This window comes from Oryzias melastigma, linkage group LG24, assembly GCF_002922805.2.
Source record: "Oryzias melastigma strain HK-1 linkage group LG24, ASM292280v2, whole genome shotgun sequence".
Taxonomy (NCBI): Eukaryota; Metazoa; Chordata; class Actinopteri; order Beloniformes; family Adrianichthyidae; genus Oryzias; species Oryzias melastigma.
This window is the reverse complement of record NC_050535.1, coordinates 11932245-11956102: the sequence shown is the minus strand read 5'-3', so window position 1 is coordinate 11956102 and position 23858 is coordinate 11932245. Positions and strand designations below refer to the sequence as shown.

The window sequence follows — 23858 nt, the reverse complement described above, 5'->3', positions numbered from 1 at the left end:
CACAAGTCCAAAATTATAACTACGGTACAACTTGTTATAAAAGTTTTTGTCGACGCTTATTTTTGAGGCCAATAACTTTTTAAATCTGTTAACAGTACAATTTAATTTAACTGTGAATTTGTCTATGTAAAATCTATTCTTGATTGTTGATCAATTTCACATTTTAAGCGAATTTATTATGGCCTAAAAACAAATACTATTCAACCAATAGAGAAATTAAACAGAGCCGTTTGGATTACTGCATTCTAAGACAAAATAGTGATGAATGCATAAAAAAACATAGTTGGAAACATCCATTTTTTGTTCTGAAGAACAAGAACATCATGTACTTTTTAAACCACTTTTAGCAGATGCAGTATTCCAGTTCTGCTTAAGGTTTCTTCCACCTTTGACATAATGCTTGATAGGGAGGGATGACTGCACTAAAAATCTGTTCAACTGAAATAGTTAAAAATAAACTAAAAAGCAAAAAGTATAAAGAAATTTCCAGTAAAACCAAATTTATTAGGGTTGTCTGTTTACTAGTAGGCTCAATCTGAAATGTTCCCTTCTCCCTCCATTTGTAGGGACATTTGTAGTGCTAGAGTTGTCCGAAATTGTTTTTTTAAGGGCCTACCCTCCAAGCGGAGGGATGCAAAGCGTGCTGTGTCGCGACATATGGGTGTGCTCTAAAGCCAGAAGTTTACATTTAAATGAAAGTAATTAGTTTTTGTTTTAGCATGACCTTTTCAAAGTTATAAAACCACTGTTGTTATGTATATTTGAGTGCTGGAAGCTCCGGGCTAGCGTAGCTAATTGTCGGCTATTGGTGACATCATCGAGTGGGACTTTTGTTAAAAACTTCATAAACATAATGAAAACACTACTGAGAATGTTTTTTTTTTTAAAGCCCTTCACTTCCTCGTCCGAGCTGAGATTCGGCTCAAAACGATGCAGCTAGACATCACCCATAATGCTTGCCATTTTATGCAGCAGCGTTGATGATTTCTGCTAGCGAGACACAGAGCTATCATAAGCAGACGGTGGGATCAAGATCAATAGCTACCATGAAATAATGTTCACGACACTCCATTTGAAGGACTCCTTGCACTAGGACATCACACACAACTGTTGCCCACATGGACAGAATCAGCTGCTCATCTGAGCTCCAAAAGCCATGCCCCCTCAGAGGAAATTTTGGAAACAGGCTTCAGATCACCATGAAAATGGCTTTTTAAGTTATTTGGTTGTGGGATATTGGTTTAAAACTTCATAATCATAATGAAAACACTAAGATTTTTTTTTCCAATTATAAAAATGGTCATATGGGGACTTTAAGACCAACAAGAGCAGCCGTATCTTAAAAATAAAATCACAAAAAGAGTTGCGTGACTAAGGTATTATTTTTTTCCCTTGTTTTATTTGTGTTTTTTCTTGTCTATTTGGCCCAGTAAGGTGAGCTTGTATGTGATTAATAAAGCAGTTAGACTATATTTACTGTTGTGTTGCAGCTAAAGATATCAATCATTTTTCATGTGGCCAAACATACAAATTCCACAGGAGCTAAATTTTGAAGTGGGGCCAAAATCTGATTAACAAATTCAGAAACGCGATAAGGCAAATGTAATCTGGACCCTCTCAGTTGCTGTTTGTACAGAAGGTGGACGGAGCAGAAAGGCTTCAATCACAGCAGGCTTGGCCCTGGAAGGCCCACATATCCCAGTCAAAGATGGCTGAAATGAAGGTAACTGGGGAGCAGCTGATTGCGATGCCCAGATGGTGAAACATGTTAATCCCTACTTGGACAGCAGTGACATTCCATCTGAGAGGACGTCTGTTTGCTGTCTGACCCAAACTGATATGGATTTTTCAGTATGCCCTTCAACATCATTTGCACATCTAGACACACAATAAGCTTTCAAAGAGAATCTTTATCTTCAAAACAAAAACACAACTTGTTATTTTTTTGTGATGAAGATTGGGGTCATTTTTTTTATATATATTACATGAGCAAGATATTTGCTTGTGGTTCATTTGAGCACGCCCATTTACAAAAAAATGCTTTGTTTGTTTCTGTTACCTGTGAGGAGAGACAAATATAACACAGATTAATTTGTATATTAGGGATAATTTTCAGGCTACTCAGTTTAACACTGCCAAAGCAGATGTATGGGTTAATAAATGGCTTAATTGTGAATAAATAAATAAATGAGTAAATGCATGGACAGAGGAAAGGATGGATGGATGGGTTGATTCATAGATTGATTGTAAATTAATGGACGGATAAAAAACTAAATTAATAGATAATGAGGAAATGGATGGAGGAGAGATGGAGAAAATAAATGGATGGATAACGGGTTAATGGATAGATAACCTGTAAATGAATGAATGAATGGTTTAATTTATCTATTCATTCACTAATAAATAAGCAATGAGTGGTTTACCCATTTATTTATTGACCCATTTAACAATATTAATTTACACATGGGTAAATCGATAAACAGAGTGTGGATAAATGGATGGATAGATATAGCAATCAAACCATCAAGCAAGCTTTCCTCTTGCTTGATTGCAAGATTAGACCTTACATATGGTCTCGTTGCAACCTAACAGGAGTCACTGCCAGATGTACACCCATGTAAAATAAGTCAAAATTATAAGAAACCTAAAAAAAGGCAGTGGAAAGTCCCAAAGCAAACAATAACCCTACAAAAAATACTCAACCCCTTTCTTCTTTGGCAACTGTCAAGGATTAAATAGGAGTTTGTGTACCGAAGAGCTGCCTCTGTCAACTCTGTAGTAGTTAGATATACTGTATCATCAGATCAATCTCACTTTTGTGGCTGCCTCCCCTTAAAAAGACGTTTTCTACATCATTAAGTTGAGCAAGAGTAAATCAGTTGGCCTAAATTGGCCATTTCGGATGTAAATCAACCAACTCACTCAGCAAAAGACAAGTATCATCAGCATCAACTCTAATTGGATGTACCCAGGCTTTGGAGCGCAGAGTTTTCTACTCCATCTTTATAAGGGGCAGCATCAATGAAGAGTGGCTGTTGCTCAGCCAATTAAAGACAGAAGATTTTGACGGGTACCAGCTGAAAAATTAAAGCTGCAGGAGCTGTTAGAGATTTTTTTTTTTGGCCTGTGCTCATTGTAGCACCAAGACAATACCATAACAAGGCAGAATAACCGAGAAAGAACAAACGCTTTACCAAGCTTCCACATAAATTCTAAGTGTTCTCAGTACTTTTGTCACCTTTTCTACTTTTACTGGAGTAGTTATATGGTTGCTTTTTAACTTTTTTTGGAGGTTTTGCTACTTTAACTTAAGTAAAATCTTCAGATAGCGCCTTTGAACAAAACTGAGGACAACGACTCTTCCACAGAGAGTTCTCATCTCATCCTGTCCCCTAAATAATGGACCGCTCCTCCACATCTCGCCTTACTCTCCTGTTTCCAGCTGTGTTGGAGCTTGAAGCTGAATGTGGGATGAGCTTCGATCCTAAATCTGTTTCAAGTGAAGAGGAACATACAACTTTAATAGTTTCATTAGCCGAGTCTCACAGAACTTGTCCGTTCGGGAGCAGAGGCCTGAAATCGAGTCTTTGCGGGGATAAAAAAGCAGGAGATGTTTTATTCTGTCTGTTCAGCTGTACTTTGTCCTTCACTTTCTCTGTTGCAGTAGTCTGGAGGAGGAAACACTTATGCTGGAGGGAGTATGATAAAGTGGTGGACCACCCAAAAAGACAGGCTGTAGAAGAAATGCTCCCACTATAGTACAAATGTGCAGCTTTTAACTGGACAGAATGTCCTGCTTATACACAGCAATAACCCCACTAAAATACCAACAATTGTCTTTATAGTTCTGCTTTATTATATCATCATGGGCTCAGTGATTCATCTTATTTATGTTTTATAATTTGCAAAAGTCCTTATTTCTCCATTTGACATGTTAACACCATGGCCTCCAGTATAGTTTCGAAATAAATCAAATCAAAATCACATTACCATTATTTGCTGTGGGAACTTCTTTTGTCGGTGGAACTCAGATTAAAGACAATCATCAGCAAAACTCCAGTACAATCAATAAAATACAGACGAAATATACCCAGGGCTGTTGAAATAACTAATTTAAGAGTGTAAAACTGACCTAAAAAATATAAAAGCATTGCTACTGACTTCGCTTGATGAAGATATGTTCACATCGTCTTCGGCAATATGCATTCAAGTGACCACTTCCAATGAAAAGTCTATGTAAAAGCACGTACATGTGCGTGTCAAGCTTCCATGTTCACAAGTTACACTAGTTTTTACAACCGTTTTGGGGCTTACTTACCAACAGAGCGTGTGTTATGTAGTGGCCGCAGTAGAAATAGATGCTAAATTCTCGATTTTTTACATATTTAGTTCCAAACACTTGTCTTTACACCATGAAGAGAAAGTGTCCACTTTATGCTGCAACTCATCTGTATTTAAGGTGTCCACGATGACAGTATTATCCAAGTATTTGATATAAGTAATTCACTGGGTTGAGCCACTACAGCCTTTTGTTCACAAAACTTGTATATTTCTTTAGCAAACTATTAAAAAAAATCTTAGTGAAACTTTCCTTTTTAGAAGGAATCAACAGCTGAGTCACAAATCAGAAATAAAAATGTCTACGCTCATTGAAACCAGAAAAAAATGGTGATCAAGGTATCTGTAGCATTTTATTAAATTGCAGATAATATTTTTAACGTTCTTCTTTTCCTTTCGGCTTTTCCCTTCAGGGGTCGCCACAGCGAATCAGTTTCCTCCATCATAATATATATTATTATTATATAATATATAATATTTTTAAGCTAGGCTTCCTAAAAATTTATGGAAGAATAAAATTCCACTGATTTGGTATTTGAAGCTTCAGTTGGGTCTTGTTCTTGTTGGGAATGTTGTCTTTGGATAGCTTTTGCATCTAAGACTTTGACTGAGAAAATAGAAAAAAACCCAACAAAAATTCTTCACTGAAGAGAGTTGAGTTCCCCCCAAAGTGGGTTTCTGGCTTGTTGCCATAAATCTATTGACTTTCTAGAAAGCAGAGTGACTCTTCCAAAAGCTTCAGACTAAACAGTGGTGCCATTTTTATTGACATTCCCCAAAATAAGACCTGGATGGTTGACTTTCAGAGTCAGATGTCAGTGAAAGTCAAAAAGGGGTTTCTGCAGACTTTGAACTGATACATCAAAGTTGCGGAAATTTTGGACCAAACCAGTTTACCTTTACAGGAAGAAAAGATTATCTTCCAGACAATGTTGGCTCTCTACCTAATCTATTGTTTATGTTAGTGTCCCCTTGTCTTATTGAACCCCATTTCTAGTCATTTTGTCATTGAGGAAAATAGTAATTGATTTGCAACAATCTCTTTAAAATGTCAGGTCATCTGACTACCAGTTTTGAATAAATACCAAGGCTCTTAAGGTATAAGATACTTTTATTGGTAAAAAATATTGCAGTTCCTCAAATGACCACTGGAAGGTGGTGGCAAAAAAAACATTTGTTTTTGACTTCCAAATATCAATCAAATATAAAAAAAGTTTTTGATGTTAATTGTTTTATTTATCTCTCCCGATAATTGTTAGAAACTGAGATTACTATGTTGATTTCATATTTCTTGTCAGAAATATTGGGTTGGTGGAGTCAAACGCGGACAAACAAAACTTTCACTTTACTTTTCCATCCAAATCGTCAATTTTCAGCGTGTTGTTGGATTGGGCGGGATAAACCCTAAGCTCCTCCCCCAAACCCAATTCAAAGGAATGCCTCACAAATCACATAGGGTCTGTCGCCAACCTAACTGACATGCTAATCTTTAAGGCATGACTTTGTTGCATTACTGATCAAAGGAGAAGCACTTATTGTGCATCAGTACTAAAAATAGAGGTGGATCAGTATTTCATTTTTACTAAAGAGTGTTTTATGTCTACCTGAAATGAACTTCTGCTTGATGATCAAAGGCACAAATACAAATTAATGCACTAAAGTCCTGCCATGTATATCTCTAACACAATTTAGCAAACATATGGGGCAATGCACAACAACTATGATTCAAAACCTTGAGGATGTCCTCACAGTAAAAAATATTCAAAGCATTGAGAGCGGGTCATCAAGTGACCCAAGGAAAACATGGCCCACATCCACAGAGTCTGCAGTTAAAGGCAGTGAGCGCTGCAGCTGACACAACCTGGCTGCTCTCTTTCCACAGCAGACTTTTTCAGATGAAAGCTGGGGGGGAAATTGAGACACGAGCTGCTGCTTTTTTCTCCTCCTGAACACGACCCTTTTATCTTTACACTGGGCTGCTTCTCTCAGAGCTTTTGTTCTTTTTTTGCTGTCATTTGTAACTCAACTGTCATTTGAAGTTAGAATAGACAAAGATCCCAGCACCAAACATAAATAATCTTCTAACATGGATATACGTCTTTTTCTGTCAAGACTGTTAGAATCCTTAAATTATGTCATTGTAAAATCTTGATGTGACAAATTACAATTTTTTACCAGGCAAAATGCAAAAAAACTACAGAACTTTTCAAAAATAAGTGTTTTGTCAAGACATCAAGTCATTTTTTATTCTATTTATTTATTTAAACTATGGCGGCCTATGTGAAAAACGAATTTGGCGCCCCCTGCAGGATGCTTGGACTCAAATGTTACAGCTAGGGCTTGGACCGGATAACTCTTTGTCTTAAAGGGGCCTTGAAAAATCTACTTTTTGAGCTTTTAAGTGCATTATACTGTTCATTCCTCAATTTAAACAACCCCAAAGTAGTATTTTGATCCATTGAAAACCTGCACTCTCAACAGCAACCCCTCCCATACCCACGAAAACAAGCGACTCCTCACCTTATGACGCAACATGAGACAGCCCCTTTCAGGAAGAGTTTGCTCCGCCCCCAGGCTAACACAAACACTTTCCCCTGCAAAGCTAGCAGCTCAAGCTAGCAGCGATCAGCTAGCTTCGGGGCACTGCAGAGTTATTGATTACATCAAACTTTTGAATTATTTTATTCTGGTTTTTTAAATATAACTTTGTTTACATGAAATGAGTGGTGCATCAAACTGTTAAAAAAAATAAAATAAAATAATAATAATAATATAGAATCACGTTGATGTTGCGCCCCCTATAGCAGGGCCGGCCTTGTATTAATGGAAGTGTCAGGAATGGTGATGATGAAGGATATTCATGCTTGTTATTCTAAGGTAACACAAGACAAAAACACTAACCTGAACCATGACATGACAAAAAAGTGACAAAACAGAAGTCTTGACACAAAGTAGGAACCATGGATTCACACAGACTTGGTAGCATTTAACCCTTTGTGACAGGATCCGGAGAAAACCAAGAGGACATAACTTGAACACAGAGAATGACTCAATTTACTACATTATTTGGCAAAACCAAACTAAAAGGCACCAATACTTACAGTTGGGGAGAACCACGATCAACGACATATGGAAGACAGACTTTTGTTCCAAAAAGTTTGAGTCATTAAACTTACATGACATGACAAAAACTTACTCTTAAGAATTTTGTTCTTCATAACAAGTGGAAAGCTTCATGTTGCTTTTGGCTCAACGTGGCAGAAAAGCACCACTGCAAAACTAGATTTAAGGAGAAATTAAAGGTCTTTAATTCTACTTCAGTGATCGTTTGATTTATCGTAAAAGCATTTCCACTAGTGGTTTTAAATTGTGATTGTTAAGTTTTTTGATAGTACATTTGGAATTTACCACTGGGGTGTGGACTGAACCTTTGGTGCAAAGTAAGCCTGAACTTACTTCCCATCATCCCTTTGTTTATACTCTGTCCTGCGACCTTACAGCCCCTCACGTCCCCAACTAAACATTACCGGTGCAACAAAAATGGTGGGAAATATTAGAACTATCCACCCGTACTACTTAAAACCAGATGCAAGCTGGATCAGAATGGAGCGGACCAGGGAGATTGTGGCCCGCCCAGCCTAATTTCTACAGTTTGTTTAAACTTCACCATTATTCATTAAAAAAATACATTAATTGCTTAAAAAAATGATGGTAAATGCCTTTAAATACATTGTAAAAAAAGAGATTCTGTATTAATTTTCCAAAAAGGTAAAATGCTGTTGATAAAACGTTTTGTAAACCAATAAATTAGTAAATTAATTCATAATTTATTTAAATAATTGCAACAGCAGCTGCATTTGTTTGTTTTTTGTCATTCACATCCTAAAAATTTTTTTTTGCCTCAAATCAGTCACCTAATATGTGGGTTTTCTGCAAGGTTATCACACCCCCCCAAACACACACGCCAACATGCATGCACATGCTGTCTGCGCACACACACATTCACACAGACGCACACACGCGCGTCTTTGAAGTCCAGCGGTGGGGGTGTCAGTCATCTCATGAAGTATTCATGCAGCATATCAAGTGTGTGTGTGAAGCCGTTTTTCGTGGCTGCAGCGTGTCGGCAGAAAAAAAAAAAAAGGGTTGGGTTTGGAAAAGAGAAAGGAGGGAAGGTGAGAGATGCAGATGGACAGACAGAGGTAGGGAGGAGAAGGAGGAGGAGGAAGAGGGAGGAAGCCTGGAACTTCGCCAGTGTTTCCTGGCAACCAAACAGCAGCGAGAGGCTGGAATCTACTTTATTTCTACCTCTTGTGTCAGTCCTTTCTCTCCCCTTTGCCTCCTTTCATCCCTCCTTCCTTCTCTCTCTCCACTGGAATCAAAAGAGGAGGTGGAGGAGGGAGGCTGGAAGGGTGGAGAGGAACAGCATTGCGATACAGACGGCAGGAACAGATCGAGGAGCGCCGGGAGAGAGGAGAGGGTGAGGAAGAGGTGGAAGAAAAAGAGAGGAAGGTCGGGCAGGTGAAGAGACTGAACAAGGAAATGATTTAGGATGGAGTAGAAGAGAAGGGCAAAGTTGGAGGAGAGGACAAAGAAAAGGGAGGAAAAAACTTAAAAAAATAAAAGCAGAAGGGGAGGACAGGTAAAGTAATGAAGGACAGAGACAATTGTTACTAAGAGAATAAAATGTGGATTAAAGGAGGAAAGCCACTGATTCCTGAGGAAAGAGATGGAATAAAGGTGGATGGACGTCTGTATTGGATCGACAAATGAAAAACTGCAAGTTAAAAATGAATGGATGCCTCTAAGATGTTTGTTTACCTCTAAGGATCTGATTTACAACTTTGTTTGCGGACTTTAACTTTTTGTGGTTGGACTCTGGTCCCCCGCTGCCAGTTAGAGAGGAGGAGCGAGGATACGGATGGATGGTTGGAAAAGTTCCCAGTGTGGATGTCGGTTCAACCGAGCGGAGCCTGAAAAGTTTCATGGGATTTACCTCAGTTAAAAAAAGCTGTTTCATGTTGATGAGGATCAAGCCATGGATGAAGGACACATTTTAGAAAAGCAATGTCCCATTTTACGAGGGGACGGAATAATGGACTATAAATGTCAGCAGGACCTGATGATGTTTTAACAACCAATTGGAGTTGATGGGATTTTAATTTTCTGGGAACACTAACAACTAAAAAGACTGAAGACTTTCAATTCAGAGGAAAGAAAACCAAGAAGAAGAACTTAATAGGAGTTCATCTGACTGATGAATGAATAAAACTAAGAGGTGAGCCACTATGATCCATGAATGTCGTGGAGTTTAGTGTTCAAGAACCCTCCTCACCGATTGTGAATGGATATCCCAGCACCAGAGGTTTTTTTAGGGGGGACAGCTCTGGATCAAGTCAGGTTGCAAAACTTGAAAGTCTTTAAAAAGTTTAGAGCAACAAGTTGTTGACTTAAGGTCCCTGGAAGACTCTTTAATGTATTTTTGGGGAAGGATGAATGAATACGTCGCCACTGAGGTCACTGGATAGCAATGTTGATTTTAGTAAATCTGGAGTTTTTTTCTTAGAAAGTTTTGGTGCGATCAGCTCATAATAGAATCCAACTTTGCAAGGTGGAACAAGAAACCGATGGACATTTCTTGATACAACTTGAATGTCTGGATCTTAATGAAAGCTGGACCATCAGAGCATCTGTTCTCCTGAAGGTTTTATCTCTTTTGCTGACGGTCAGCCTCGGTGGTTAAAGAAGAATGTGGTTTTTGAAGAACATGACTGGAGATAAAGATGAGCTAACACGTGGTTCTACATCACGGCAGAGAAGTCTGAACAGATAATGGACTGGAAAGAACTGTGAGTAAAACAATCTAAGAAAATAAGACTATTTTTATAATATAAGTCTATGTTAAAAATAGGTCATTTTATCTTTTTTTCTTTTTATACATTTCTATTACATAGAGTTCCTGGACACTGGTATTTTTTAATACTTGTTCAGGAGACTTTTTTAACACTCTGATACCGATATGTAACATGTAATAAAAAATGAACTAGACTATTTTTCTCTATTATTGCCAACTTGATTTCTACATATCAGTGGTGTTTCAAAGTAAGTAATTTGGTCCCAAGGTTTCAAACCAGCAGAATTACCTTTGTTTGTCTTGTTCAGAAATCAAAATCTTTAGAGTAACTGAGAAATATCTTTTGGTGATATTATTATTTTTATTATTATTGATGAGCATACTTTGTATTTAATTTTCTTACTGAACTAACACCTGATGCTGGAGCTGGTGACTCTACCACTCCCACATAGTTACTGCAGGTCCACTTCACATGTCTTTGGTATGTGATGAGAGCTTTTGTCATCCACGTAAAGACTTTTTCTTGACACTTTATATATTTATATATTTATTTGAATTTAACATTGATAATAAAATTGAAACAATTGAAATTAATGTGCTACAACTGTACTTGCAGATCCAGCAAATAAATGAATTATATTCCCTAGAAGGATGGGACCGGTTTATTTAGTTTATTATAAAATAAAAATAAAAAACTACTGATTAATATATGAAAATTCAACCAACAAGCTGACTTATAAACATAGATTTGTGCTAAACTTGTCCTGCTCTCTCCCTGTGCTACATGTGTCTAATGAGAAATGTTAGGCAAAATGCAGCAACTGGTTTGTACAGATCTTTAATGAGATGTCTTGCACCATGTCTTATGCCTTATCTGAATTTTGTTACATATTTAAATCTCTAGTTTTAGAGACTTTAACAGATGTCAATGGCAGTTTTCATTCATACAGGCAAGATTGTTCTGTTGAGTCATGGTAGCTGGACTTGTCCTCTTTTCTTGAAGCATTTCTAAGTATTCTCTTTTACGCTTTACCCCTTTCAGCCTTCTCTGGTTCCCTTCCAAGGGCTCTAACTATTTGCAATGACTACACTGCCAAATATCTTTTTCGTAGCCGCTGCATCCACCATTTTACTGGCTCACTTATTGTTCTTATTGATCTGTCCTTTAATCTGCTTTCATTATCTGGTTACGTCCACTGTGTTTATTTGACAGAGCTAGCTACTTAACCTCACTGACTGCAGCATTTTCAAACAAAGTCCGCACACATTTATTTGAACTCTGGCCAATCATAGGTGGATTATCATAGAAGGACTATCATAGGAAGACTTGCTCCTTTCACACATGATTGGTTTAGAACAAAAATATAAGCTTAGAGTCCCCCTATGAAATGTTTTTTTATTTAAAAAAATGTTCCCAGTAGTGTTTTAATTATGGTTATTAAGTTTTTAACCAAAATCCCAAAACCAAATGTCTTTAAAAGCCCCTTTTCATGTAGATCTAACTATCTCCTGTGGGTGGGCGTGGATTATGGTGCTAAGATGAGTAGCCCCGCCTCTGTCTGATCATGATAGCTCTGTGTCTCGCTATCGTAAATCTTTACTGCTACTACATAAAAATTTCAAGCAATATCTGTGATGTCCAGCTGTGTCATTTTGAGCTGGACGTCAGCTTAGATGAGGAGGTGAAGATCTTTATGGACCGAACTTCCTCCAAAATCCTGATTCTTTCTCCTTTTAGCTAATTATCTCATGTTAATTGATGTTTCTGTGACCAATGCATTCGATCCATTGGTTTCTCAGAGCAGAGTTCATTTTTTTTTGCTAATCTAATGTTACCCTGGAGGTGAGGGGCTGTAAGCTAGTGGGGTAAACAAAGGGATGATGGGATATCAGTGTAGGCTAACTTCTGTGCCAAATTCAACTCAGAGGTGAATTTCAGATTAACTACTTCAGTTCTGCAGAAAATATGTCTAAAAAACCGACATTTTCAATTTTTGCTAAAAACTGGATAATCATACTTGAAGAACTGCTAGAAACAATTTTATAATAGATAAAGAATATAGCTCGAGTGGGACTTTAATGTATGCTTTTAGCTACACCATTAGAATTCCTCCTGTTTTTATACCCAGAATGGCTGGGTGCAGTGGAGCGACCTGAGATTTTATTGATCCCATCATTGAGAAATTAGGTCGCATGTTTGATCCAATCGGTCGCACTCCTAGAGCCCAGCTTCTTCAATCTAAACTGGGACTAAAAGCCACGGAGAGATATCGACTCCTTAACATTTTACTTTTCTTGAATTTTTTGAGGTGCACTTAAAGAAAATGACATTCGAAAACTCTAAAAAGAACTAGTTCATAAACGATTAAATAGTTAAGTAAATAAATCATCAACCACAACTGTTTTTCAGCAGATTTCTTATCATGTATAAGCCACTTCACAACCTTCATATCAAGTTTTTTTTCTTAGTTTGTTGTCACAAAAATAAACTAACAAAAAATAAAAGTACTGTTTTTATTGGGGAAAAAACAAACTGCATCCACTGCTGTCTGGTAAAACGATGACATATTTCAGCAAAGAAATCTGCCAGAAATCTATTTTTTTTTGTGATGCTGTACACCTTCTAATAGCAGGTTACTAAAGGCGTTGGTCCTTGTTAGTACCTCAAATTTCATCTAGTGAATGCTAAAACAGCTTTCTTAAGCCTGCTCGGATAAATCCAGTCTGAGGTGCATCAGAGGTTCAGAACATCCTCCAGAAGAAAGATGTCAAACTGAAAAACAGATTGTGGTCTAAAGCCTTTTAAGCTGTCAAACATCGTCTAATGTGAACAAATACGTTTCTGCAATATAGTTTTATAATTGCTACTATTATTTCGCCCTTAACCCTGGTTTAAAAAAACACTGCACGACTCACTAAAATATTATTTCTGAAAATATTTTTGTCTAAATCAATAAAAATGTGACAAGAGATGAAGCTGATGGAAACAGTTTATACAGTTCAGACGAGTCACAGAGGACATCCATCACTTTATCATCTTCATCTCACTTTTATTATTAGACTGCTTAAACCGACCTGGGGGCAAACTGTAGGCCCGTTCCATGAAGACTAGGTATTTATATCAAAGAAAATTGACTCAAATAAATAACTGAATTCAAAGTAAAGTTGTAAAAGTGCCACAAAATCACACATAGTCACATAAATCTTCAAGTTTCATCTGAATCTCCCTTTTGTATACCTTTTAACCCACAGTTTTAATATGTTTGCTGTCTTACTTTATACCAGCAAACGAAGAGTAAATATCACTGCATGGTGTTGTTACACCGCACAGACCTGTGCGTTCAGCCCGCAGTGCTGCCGTTTATGCATCCAGAGTTGGACACGCTCTGCATGTATCCCTGCAGGCTACTCGCTGTCGTCCTTCATGGAGGCTGCAATTTCACGCTCTGTTTTCTGATCGGAACAGGAGGAGGAGGAGGAGGAGGGACACTCTTCCTCTCTAATGATCTGAGATCAAGCTTCCCCAGTTAAGCAACGGCCAACATACCTCTGCAATCTAGCACTCAGTTTATGGAGGCCATATTTTGCTAAAATATATTTGACAATAAATGGAAGAACAAAGACAGTTCATCTGTTATGAACTTCTTCAAAGCACTTTTTTTGGCTGCCTTTGCTCTCACAATTTAATTCAACGGTTCAGTTTTTAAGCTATTGCATCCAGGTGTGCTAACTACGAAAATTTGGGGGCACAAAACAACAAATGAGAAATCTGCAGTTTGGGATGGGACTTGAACTTTTGTGTCTTTGTCGTTTCGCACCGTCAGGGCGGCTCAGAAGTTCAGCTTGCCCCGCAGAAGAAAGTCCCAGCTCGAGCCCTCCTCCCAGTCCGCCAAGGGTCCCAGCCCACCACTGCTGTACACGGGGGGCTTCAGCGGGGCTCTGCAGTTGTCGCCTCCCGCCGTCCCACCATGCCTCCTCCGAGCCGGATCGAAGGTGAAGGACACGCCTGCCATGGGGAAGGTAAGATGCAGTAAAGTTACCCACCTCCCTGTTTTCCCCCCAATCCTACAACTCAATTTTTAAGCATAAAAGTCCTATTAGAGGCCAAGAGAAATGAATGGAACTACCTTAAGTGAGCTGAAAAAAGAGACTGCCAGCAGATCTGTAGCATTTATTGCACTGTAGAGAGCTGTTTTCTTCAATCGGAGAGCATTTTAGCTCCAGACTGATGACAGAAAACTCCCATGAGGAATCCCAATGGACTTTATCAGCAGCTTTTTTCAAATGAAACATACATTTTGGCCAGAAAACATCAAAGGTAAAAAGAAGTACTGGTAATTGCTTTTTTTTCTTTTTCTATCTTTGTCAGCTGTTTTGTTGGTTCAGAATTGGCCCAGCTGCAGTCTCACAGCAATCACACACTAATCTATGGAAAGCCAGAAGTGCCAATGAAATAATGAAATCTTGTTAATTTGTTTTCACACAAGCTTTGGAGTTTAATTAGGAGAATTTAGGAAGTTATTTTCTAAAGACATTTTTTTTTGTGTGTGGTGGTGTCTGGTGTATACCCCGCCTTCGCCCAACCGTTTCAGAATCTGCGTGTTCAGAACTAGTTTTTCACTTCTTGATATGCATGAAAATGTTCAAATTTGGTTGATTCAAAAACAGCATTCTTGTAGCATTTTGTCTACAGTAAAGAGTGAGGATTTACCATAAGAACCAGCACTTGTTTCAGGTGAGAAGGGTTGAGTGACTGTTTGCGTTTAGGTCAGAGTGGCGGTTCGGATCTGCTCAGTCCCCAGCCCCGGGTCTCCAGAGTCCATGTCCTTCCTGAAGGTGGACAGCAGAAAGAAGCAGCTCACTCTGTATGAGACAGCAGGAGATGGTCCATCATCCTCCACTCAGAGGAGGTCCTCTGCTCCTGCGCCCAAGACCTTCAACTTCGATGCCGTCTTCTCACAAGACGCATCACAAGTAGGAGAAATTCAAGTCTGTTCTTCTGTTGGAACACCTTTTGTTCCACTTAAGGTGCTTTCACAGTTTCACAGTGGGCTGTTTGGGACAAATTTAAGTTTTTATTTGTCAAGAGCAGGAGTCTGTAACCTCAGGCTCCGGAGCCACATGCAGCCCTTTCATCCCTCCATTGGCATTGAACCAAAATGCTAACGATTTCAGTAAATTAAAAGTTTGTAGTTAATTTCTTTTGGGTAATTAAGTTTTGTCATTTATATGTAGAATTTTAACATGCCAGAAAACTAAGAAAAATAATGGTAAGAGTAGTTTATTATTGGGATATGGTTAAAGCACAAATATATTTATTAAAACATAATCTACAGCAATCATGTTTATATTTGATAGTAAAAAAGAGAAAATGGATAGAGTACACCGAAGTCATAAAAATATAAAATGCCATATTTGATTTGATTTTCTTGCTCATTTGACACAGGATGCATTTTATTTTGATAGTAAATTATGTGCTCTGGTCAAAAGTAAAATAAGTTACAAACTGTTATTAAAAAAAGCAATTATTATACTTATTTTAAATGTATGTTTTAGAAATAAATGGCTACAAAAATAAAGACAAAATGGTTTTGATCTGTAAAAAAATTGGACTTAATGGATCTTTCAGCACCAAAGGTTTTAGACCTCTGGCCAAGAGTAAAAGTAGATCAAAGAGGGAAAAAAACATCCTGTAGAGCAAATATAAAGAGTATCAAATCACAGAAATGTTGGAGGGGTACTAGGAAAGTGACACATTTTATAAGAATATATCATTTGAACAATATAACACTCGGAAATCTAGTTTGTGACTATGTCTGCGCTTCTTTATGCAGCTCCATAGATTGTTCAACTGATCAGCTGCATGGTGGCAGTGGTTATCTCTCTTGTCTCACAGTGATAAAGTCCTAGTTTGAATCCTCGCTGAGTTTTCTGTGGAGAGTTTGCATGTTTTCTTTGTGCATGTGTGTTTCCTCTGGGCAATCCAGCTTCACAGGTCAATTAATGACTCTAAATTGTTGCTACATGTGAAAGCGATTGAGCAGTTGTGTGACCTTTGAACGGAATGGCAACCTGTTAAAGGTGTACTCCGACTTTGCCTAATATTAGCAGGAAGGGTCTCAAGAACAAGGAGCCAAAATGATCTTCCTCCATCGGGTGGCTGCAGGGGCACTTCCTTAGAGATAGGATGAGAATCTCGTTCACCCAGAGAACCGTTGGTTCTCCACATCCACAGCAACCAGTTGTTGTGGCTTGGGTTTATGGTCTGGATACCTCCTAAACGCCTCCGTGGAGAGGTGCTCTGGGAAGACCCAGAACACCCTGAAAAGTCTATGTCTCTCAGCTGGTCTGGGAATGTCTTGGGAGCTCACCAAAGGAGCTGGAGGAAGTGACCCGGGACAGGGAAGTCTGGCCATCTTTGCTTAGACTGCTAACCCTAAAACCTGGTCCCAATGAGCAGCAGAAGATGGATGTATGGATGGTTGGATGGATGGATGGATGGCTTGTTATATTGCCTCCACTTGAGCATCCAGTTCGATTTCAACAAATGTGGAAGCAAACAAAATAAAAATGTGACACTTTTGTCGTCCTCCACCCAACAGGCTGTCATAGTATGCAAAGCCTTTTGCTTCGAAACTGAAAATACAAGCCTCTGCAAATATTTTACAACTTAGACCCAATTAAAAAAGTAAATACTGTTGGTGAGGCACAAAAATGGCATAAGTGACTGTAAAGTCTGACTTCTGATAGAACAAAAAAAATTTACAGACGTTGGAATTCAAAGTTTGTACAAAGCAAATCCCAGAGACATAAATTCTGATAATAAATTCCAGGCACAGCGCCAGAGTTGGAGCTCTTCATCAGAGAGGTGTCACCTCTGCAGCAGCTTGTTTATCCCCTCAGAAGACAGATCACAGAGTGTCTGCGTGGGTTTGAGTTCACCGCTAGAGAAAAAAAACTCTTTATGCAACAACTGCAGACTCCAGTACATTTCTCTTTCCCATATCCTGCATTTTAAGATCCAGAAGATGTAGTTTGAACTTAGGTTGAACCTTTCCATCTTTTTTATTCGTCCTTTGAGCTGATTTTGTTAGTCGTGGTGACAGTAATTTCTCACTGATCTACATTTTGGGCGATGTTTATAACTTTAGCATCTTTTTGAATACTTTTTTTCATTTTAGTTTTTAATTTTTAATTAAATTCTACAAAATTCTCTTCAAATGTTAAGACTTTGTGGGTTCAGACTGTACCTGTGTGCTGACAGGCTGAAGTGTGCTCGGCCACGGTGGCGGAGGTCATCCAGTCTGTGGTGAACGGAGCAGATGGCTGCATATTCGGCTACGGACACGCCGACCTAGGTGACTGTATTTTTCACAACTCACACACCTGTACAGTCTGACATAACATCCTGCCTCATGTGTGCTCTGGCTCCACCCTCCCCAGGTAAGACGTACACCATGATCGGTCGGGACTGCTCCACACAGAGTCTGGGCGTGGCCCCCACAGCGATCTCCTGGCTCTTTAAGGTGATCGAAGAGCGCAAAGAGAAGTCTGGAACTCGATTCTCTGTCAAAGTGTCAGCGGTGGAGATCTCTGGAAGGGAGGAGACGCTGACAGACCTCCTGGCTGAGCTTGCGACATCAGCTGGAGGTCAACGGGAGGCACGAGGCCCTACTGTGGTGCTGCGGGAAGACCCTGTTTGTGGGTCCCAGGTAGGAATAGATTCGCCCTGTTGTCATTTTTCAAAGGAAACAAAATAAAAACCGAACAAGTAATCAGTAAAGTAATGTGCACCTGTATGGACACTGCTTGTTTTGGTTCGTCTGGACCCATGAAGGGTCATAGACAAGAGCGGAAGTGTGTCTTGTAGTTCCCTTGAGGCTCAAGGGATGTTATGAAAATGGAATTGTTGTGTTCATGGCTAGTGTATCATGAAGTACAGTATTTGTAAGGCCAATATTGGTCTGTTGTATCTACCTCTATTGAATAGAGGCTTCTTCCTTGAGTAGTAGCGATTAAAGTTCCAAAACATGAAGCAAAGATGGTAGTTCACTTTCGGCTTATCCCTTTCGGGGTCGCCACAGCGTAACAGCACCCACTGTTTCGCATCAGTGATTTGGCAGAGTTTTTTACGCCGGATGCCCTTCCTGATACAACCCTGTACTTGAGGGGCACAGGGACCCAGTTAGGCAGCAGTGTCAAGGGTCTTGCCTTGGGACCCAATCTGAATGGAGATCAGTGGACAACCCTGGGAATTGAACCCAGGGCTCCTGCGTGCCCGCCCTTCACCTCGCCCACTGAGCCACCCAGGTGCTGAAACATGAAGCAAACATAAAACTCAAAATTGGGGTCACTTGCAAGAGAACCCGATTGCAGTTCATCAATGTGTGAATGCTGGTGGACTGTCCAAACAAGGGGGAGTAAAACTAAGGAGAAGGGGGTTTCACCTTTTGAGTAAGAACTTAGAAAAAATAAAACTCACCTGGAGAATCCCAAAAAACAGGAAACCAGGTGAAAGGATCTCATTGACTTGGAATGGCTGCCAGAGAGCTACAAGAGCACTTGGAGTGAACATGAATCCAGCAAAAGAATAAGTCTGTTTGGTAATCTTTTCCAAATCCAATTTATTAAGACTTTCTTGGTCCAAAAGCATGCATATATCCCATCAAAGTAGTAGAGATTTTACTTGGTGCATTTATTGAGTTGACACTACAGGAATAAAGAAGTAAACTGACAGCTTTTTGCAGAAACAGGAGAAATTAAATCATCAAATAGACTTGTTCACAAACAACTTTCATCTTCTCTGACATGGAAGTCAAGTCTGAGACTTACATGAAACACAAGTCCATTACATCTACATACCTCACATCTTACTTGTGTTTGATGTGTTGGGTTTCTGTCTTCTGCTGCTTTCATCCAAAGACTTTTATTTAAAGCAACTCAAGATTGAGATGCAAAACGACGAAAAATCTAGGTCAGAATCACATTCGGAGATAAGCAGTAATGCAAAAGATGTCTCAGAAATTACAAATATTAGGGACTAAATACAAGTAATACAAGAAGAATGCACTTTTCTGATTTTTTTCAACTTTAGGAAGTAAACGTTCACAAAGAGTACTGTGGATCACAGAACTGAAGAATATTCCCTCTGATCTTTTATCGTAGAAACTGCCAGTCACTGTTGATTGATGTGAATACAAATTGATCAAATCCTTTAAATGTGTGACTTCTACATCTAAAAGATGCTAAAAGTTTGATTTAATTTTAATTTTTAAGATAGAGTTTTGTCAGGTTTCAGATTAAATTGATGTGTTTTGTAGCATGACGAACAGCAAACCTTTTGCAAGGATGATTTAGCTTCATCATCAACCGTAATGTCTCTTCAGCTTCTGAACCAAACAGAGCTTTGGGTGACCAACGCTGAGCGGGCTGCCTTCTTCTTGGACGCCGCCCTGGCAGAAAGAAGGAATAATCGTGTGCCGAGTGACGAGGAGGCCCGGAGAAACTCGCACTTCCTGTTTACTTTACACCTGTGCCAGGAGAAGCTGGACAAGAGCCTCAAGGCAGCAGGTCGGTGTCAGACAGGCTGAGGGAGAACACAGAACCAGAGATTTGAGAGTCACTGAGGTCTGATCATAAATGCAAAGAATCCCTAATGGAAAAACAACTTCAAGTCCTGTTAGCTGTCACACGTTTGGATGTGTGAAATTTTTTCGGCGCGTTTGAACCATCCCCTGGGTCAGACACATCCATTGGTATAACGTCACAACCTAACCACTTAATGCTGAGTGTCAAACATGGAGGCATAGGGTTCTAGAGTCTTGCTATGGCTTGACCGTGGATTTGAAGTCACAATCTACCATTTTTAGGCTGGACACTCTCTATTAGGCCACTGACTTGATGGTTCTTCAAAAAACGTACGTCCTCTTTGGTTATACCATCACGTCACATTTATGAAGACCATGTTGTAGTTTAAAGTTTACTAAAACAAAACATAAAAATGGAATCACCCATTCTTAGCGACTAAAAATACCAAATGCTTTTATGTTGGGGGATTTGAACCTGTTTACAAGTCTACATAAGAATTGAAAAAATATATTAAGATTTTCTCATAAATTTTTGAAAGCTAAAAGTTACACAAGCTTGTGTAATAAACAAAAAGGCAATTAAATCAAGTATTTTCTTTCATCAAATGACTCAACATTGACAAAAATCAACAATAAAAGAAACCTTGGTATAACCTTGAAATGAGATTCTGTCAACTATTGTGCAGCAAAACCATTTATTAAATCATTTGGAAAACAATAGATTGGTTACATTAAAGAATCATGGACTACAAGTAGAAAGATTAATATTTCAAAACTTTTCATATAAAAAAACTTGCCAGATTTTTCTGAAAGAAAAGGAAAAATAAAAGGATACACCATTTTTCCCATAAGTCTGTGTTCCTCTGTGGAACCAGAAGCCTAAAGACTAAAGTAGATGTTACTTTAAGATTATTTATTAGAGGCATTTTAAAACAATTTTTAGCCTTTAAGGGTATGGCTTTTCAAAGAATGTGATAAATAATAAAATGATCTATCCATCCAAACCTCTTATTCACGGCTGCAGTAACCCTCTACTCTAAGTTATTAATCCTTTAACACTGGAGATGTCACTGGTGACACCTAAATAACCCTTTGACATATTGTAACTCTTAGGCTGTTTATGTGATCAACATGAATCAGCTGATTCTGAAGTGAAGAAACCAGAAACAGTTAGATTTATTATGCTTAAACAGGATATTCTTCTATCTAGCGTCTCCAATACAGAAAAACGAGAACAATCCACATATTACAACCCCATGATCACTTTTGGATCATGGGGTTGCTGGAGCCTATCCTAGCCACTGTCAGTTGGGGGTGGATCCAGGCGTTACAATGCCAGGAATTAAAATGTCTATCATTTTGTGAAACAATTTAATATGTATTAATTTTTACTTTGACATAAAACTTAGTAAAATAAGTAAAATAAGTAAAATATGTTTTCAAGCCTTTTTTTCAATTAACATTGTGACTCGTCATCAGCGGGGAAAACTTTGTGAACAGGCGGCGGGTTCAGAGTTCATCATTTTGTCCTCCTTCATTTGCTCTGCAGCTGTTTTCCCTCTCTTCTTCCTCTTTTTTTCCCTTTTCCACCATATTAACGTGCTAATTAGCCTGATGCTGAATCGCAGGCTCGCTCTGCGAGATCATTTACGAGCTTGGCTAATGCCACCTCCGCCTGCGTCCACCTGTCACGGGGGAGGCCCCCGCCACACTCATTAGTGTCGAAGCATCTCAGTCCACAGCTGGAATAAATCTGCATGTCTAATGAGGCTCCATGGGTCGTGTCCTGTGGCGTTTGCAGAGCGGCCGTACATCTTGCTGACGCCGGCAGTTGATCTTTCACACCGTCATCATTTTGAATTACTGGACTGAGAAGGCGTGTCAATAGTGCTGAGTTTTATTATCAAATCTACTTCTTGATGTTGTTTAATTCAAATTCTTGTAAATTTTTGTATCCAGAAAAACTGTGATATTTCAGCACTCAGGCATTTATTAAGGCCTTCTTGTAAAAATAATGTAAAATTATTTATTTATGATTCACTGAAAATGGAAAAAAGTTGATCAATAATTTAGACTTTTTATAGTGTTATGTTTATAAGTAACTTAAATTGTTTGTTGATTTGCTTTTAAATCTTTATATAAAGCTTATAAATGAAAAAAAAATATCTTAAATGTATTTTTTTAGCAAGTCTTAGTGTAGTTTAAGGGAAATTGTTTGGGGAAATCTTCAACCTTTTAGACATTCAGCAGCTTCAAGCTGTTTCTGTTTTCTTTGGAGGACAAGTGTTGGTTCAGTTCCTGCAGTCACTTCAATGAACTAACTGTTGCTCTGTGATTTCTCAACTGAATCCAATCCAATGTTCTGCGGTCTCTCAGTTTCCACCACCATACCCCTGTCTTTTGCGCCTCAAGCATTTGTTTTCGTTCAGAGTTAGACAGGTCCCCCTTCATTCTGTCCCACATGTACTCCTTTTGTACTTGTTCTTTTCCTCTTTTCCTGCCCTCAATAAGAGCAAGTTCCCTTCACTTGGGAGCTAGTTTGGAAACTCACTCAGGCCTACTGGAGTTTAACAAATAATGACTTTCATCACCTCTGAGACCTCAGTCGGGCTTGAAATGACTCCATCCAGATCCAGATCAATGGGAATTTCTCTGAGGCCTACTGTACTTCTTGCATCTGTAAAATCAGCAATTAGTTTTATCCAATAAACAGGATAGTAAAATTTGGTTGATTTTTGTCCTAATTGTTCAGAATTCGGCCTTGTTGACAGAAGATGTACATCAAAACTGAAGCTAAAGCCATTTTACTGTTTGTTTTGATACTATTTCCGTTTTTGCTGCTTTGATGAATGACACCTTGAGGCATCTAATCAGTTATTAAAATTGGTATTGATGGAAGGTCTGTCTATAAGACGATCAATTTATTGAAAAACCCTTCTCAGCTGTGATGATGTTGTTTTCTGAAACTCAGTGTCGGGCCGAAGCCGCCTCCACCTGCTGGACCTAGGGAGCTGCGAGACCGACATCAGCAGGACCAGGGAGGGCGGTGGAGGTCAGTGCCTGTCCCTCTCTGCGCTCGGGAACGTCGTCCTCGCCCTCGCCAACGGGGCTAAGCACGTTCCCTACAGGTACCAGCTCACACTCCCAGCATCTTAATGAAACCAGGACAGATGGACAAGTGGTCCCAGAGAGGGCAGAGCAGTGGAACAGGCTGACAGAAACCAATGCATTTTTAATGAGTACTCAGCTAGTTTTAAATGATTGTTTATGCTGATGAATCAGACACTTTTTAATGCTAATTGACAACTATGGTCATTCCTTTGGGTATCTATTAGTCAAACCCATTGTTCTGTGGAGCTGTCTTCATTTGTCTTCCTTTTAATATTTTTCTCCATAGAAAACACAATTTCCTTCCTCTAAATATGTTTCCCTTTTTTGTGTGCCATTTTAAAACTAGTTTAGGGAAATTTCATTGTGTTGAAAAGAAGGCAAACAAAAGAAAAGCAGCTGGATGTGTTATAGATTGATTGATTTTTGACCTTGCTGTCCAAGCTTAACTTTGATGTATTTGTGTGTAGTTTATAAAAGTTTATAAAGTCTGGGTTGGCTGAAAATATTCCCAAATATAACAAATATGGAACTCAGGGCTTCATTTGTAAAACATATTTGTAAAACATATACATATATATATTAATTAGAAGTATATTTTAGTATAAATATATTTAGTAATAAATACTGATACTTATTTTGTTATCATGACATTTTAAGAGAAGATTTTAGATTTTAGATCAGAAGCCTTCTGTGATTTTATTTTATGTTTTTTACACATCTGAATTAAATAAGCAGTGAAATATTTTGAATTAGTTGATAAGCAAAGATACCCCCCTTCCCATCTAAAGAATTCGATTTATAGATTTCAGATTCAATGCTGATGTTAAACAGAAAACTGGAAAAGCTTTGATTGATATGCAAATGAAGTCATTCTTAATGCAATTCTACTCCAAAGGAAGGGTTTTTTATATGTCTGCCTTCCATCACACATGGTATGAAGTTCAAAGTAGGCCTCATGAAAGTGAGAT

At 38.6% G+C, this 23858-nt stretch overlaps 1 protein-coding gene across 1 annotated transcript in view; it reads left to right on the top strand.

Moving 5' to 3' along the window:
- The window catches only part of LOC112158211 (kinesin-like protein KIF26A), a 43117-nt gene that overhangs the window by 5667 nt on the left and 13592 nt on the right, over positions 1-23858 (top strand). The window contains exons 3-8 of the mRNA XM_036210586.1: positions 14017-14212; positions 14960-15166; positions 17457-17550; positions 17636-17904; positions 19579-19762; positions 22751-22907. Of these exons, the coding sequence (XP_036066479.1) occupies positions 14017-14212; positions 14960-15166; positions 17457-17550; positions 17636-17904; positions 19579-19762; positions 22751-22907 (1107 nt within the window). The remainder of the gene's footprint in view (positions 1-14016; positions 14213-14959; positions 15167-17456; positions 17551-17635; positions 17905-19578; positions 19763-22750; positions 22908-23858) is intronic.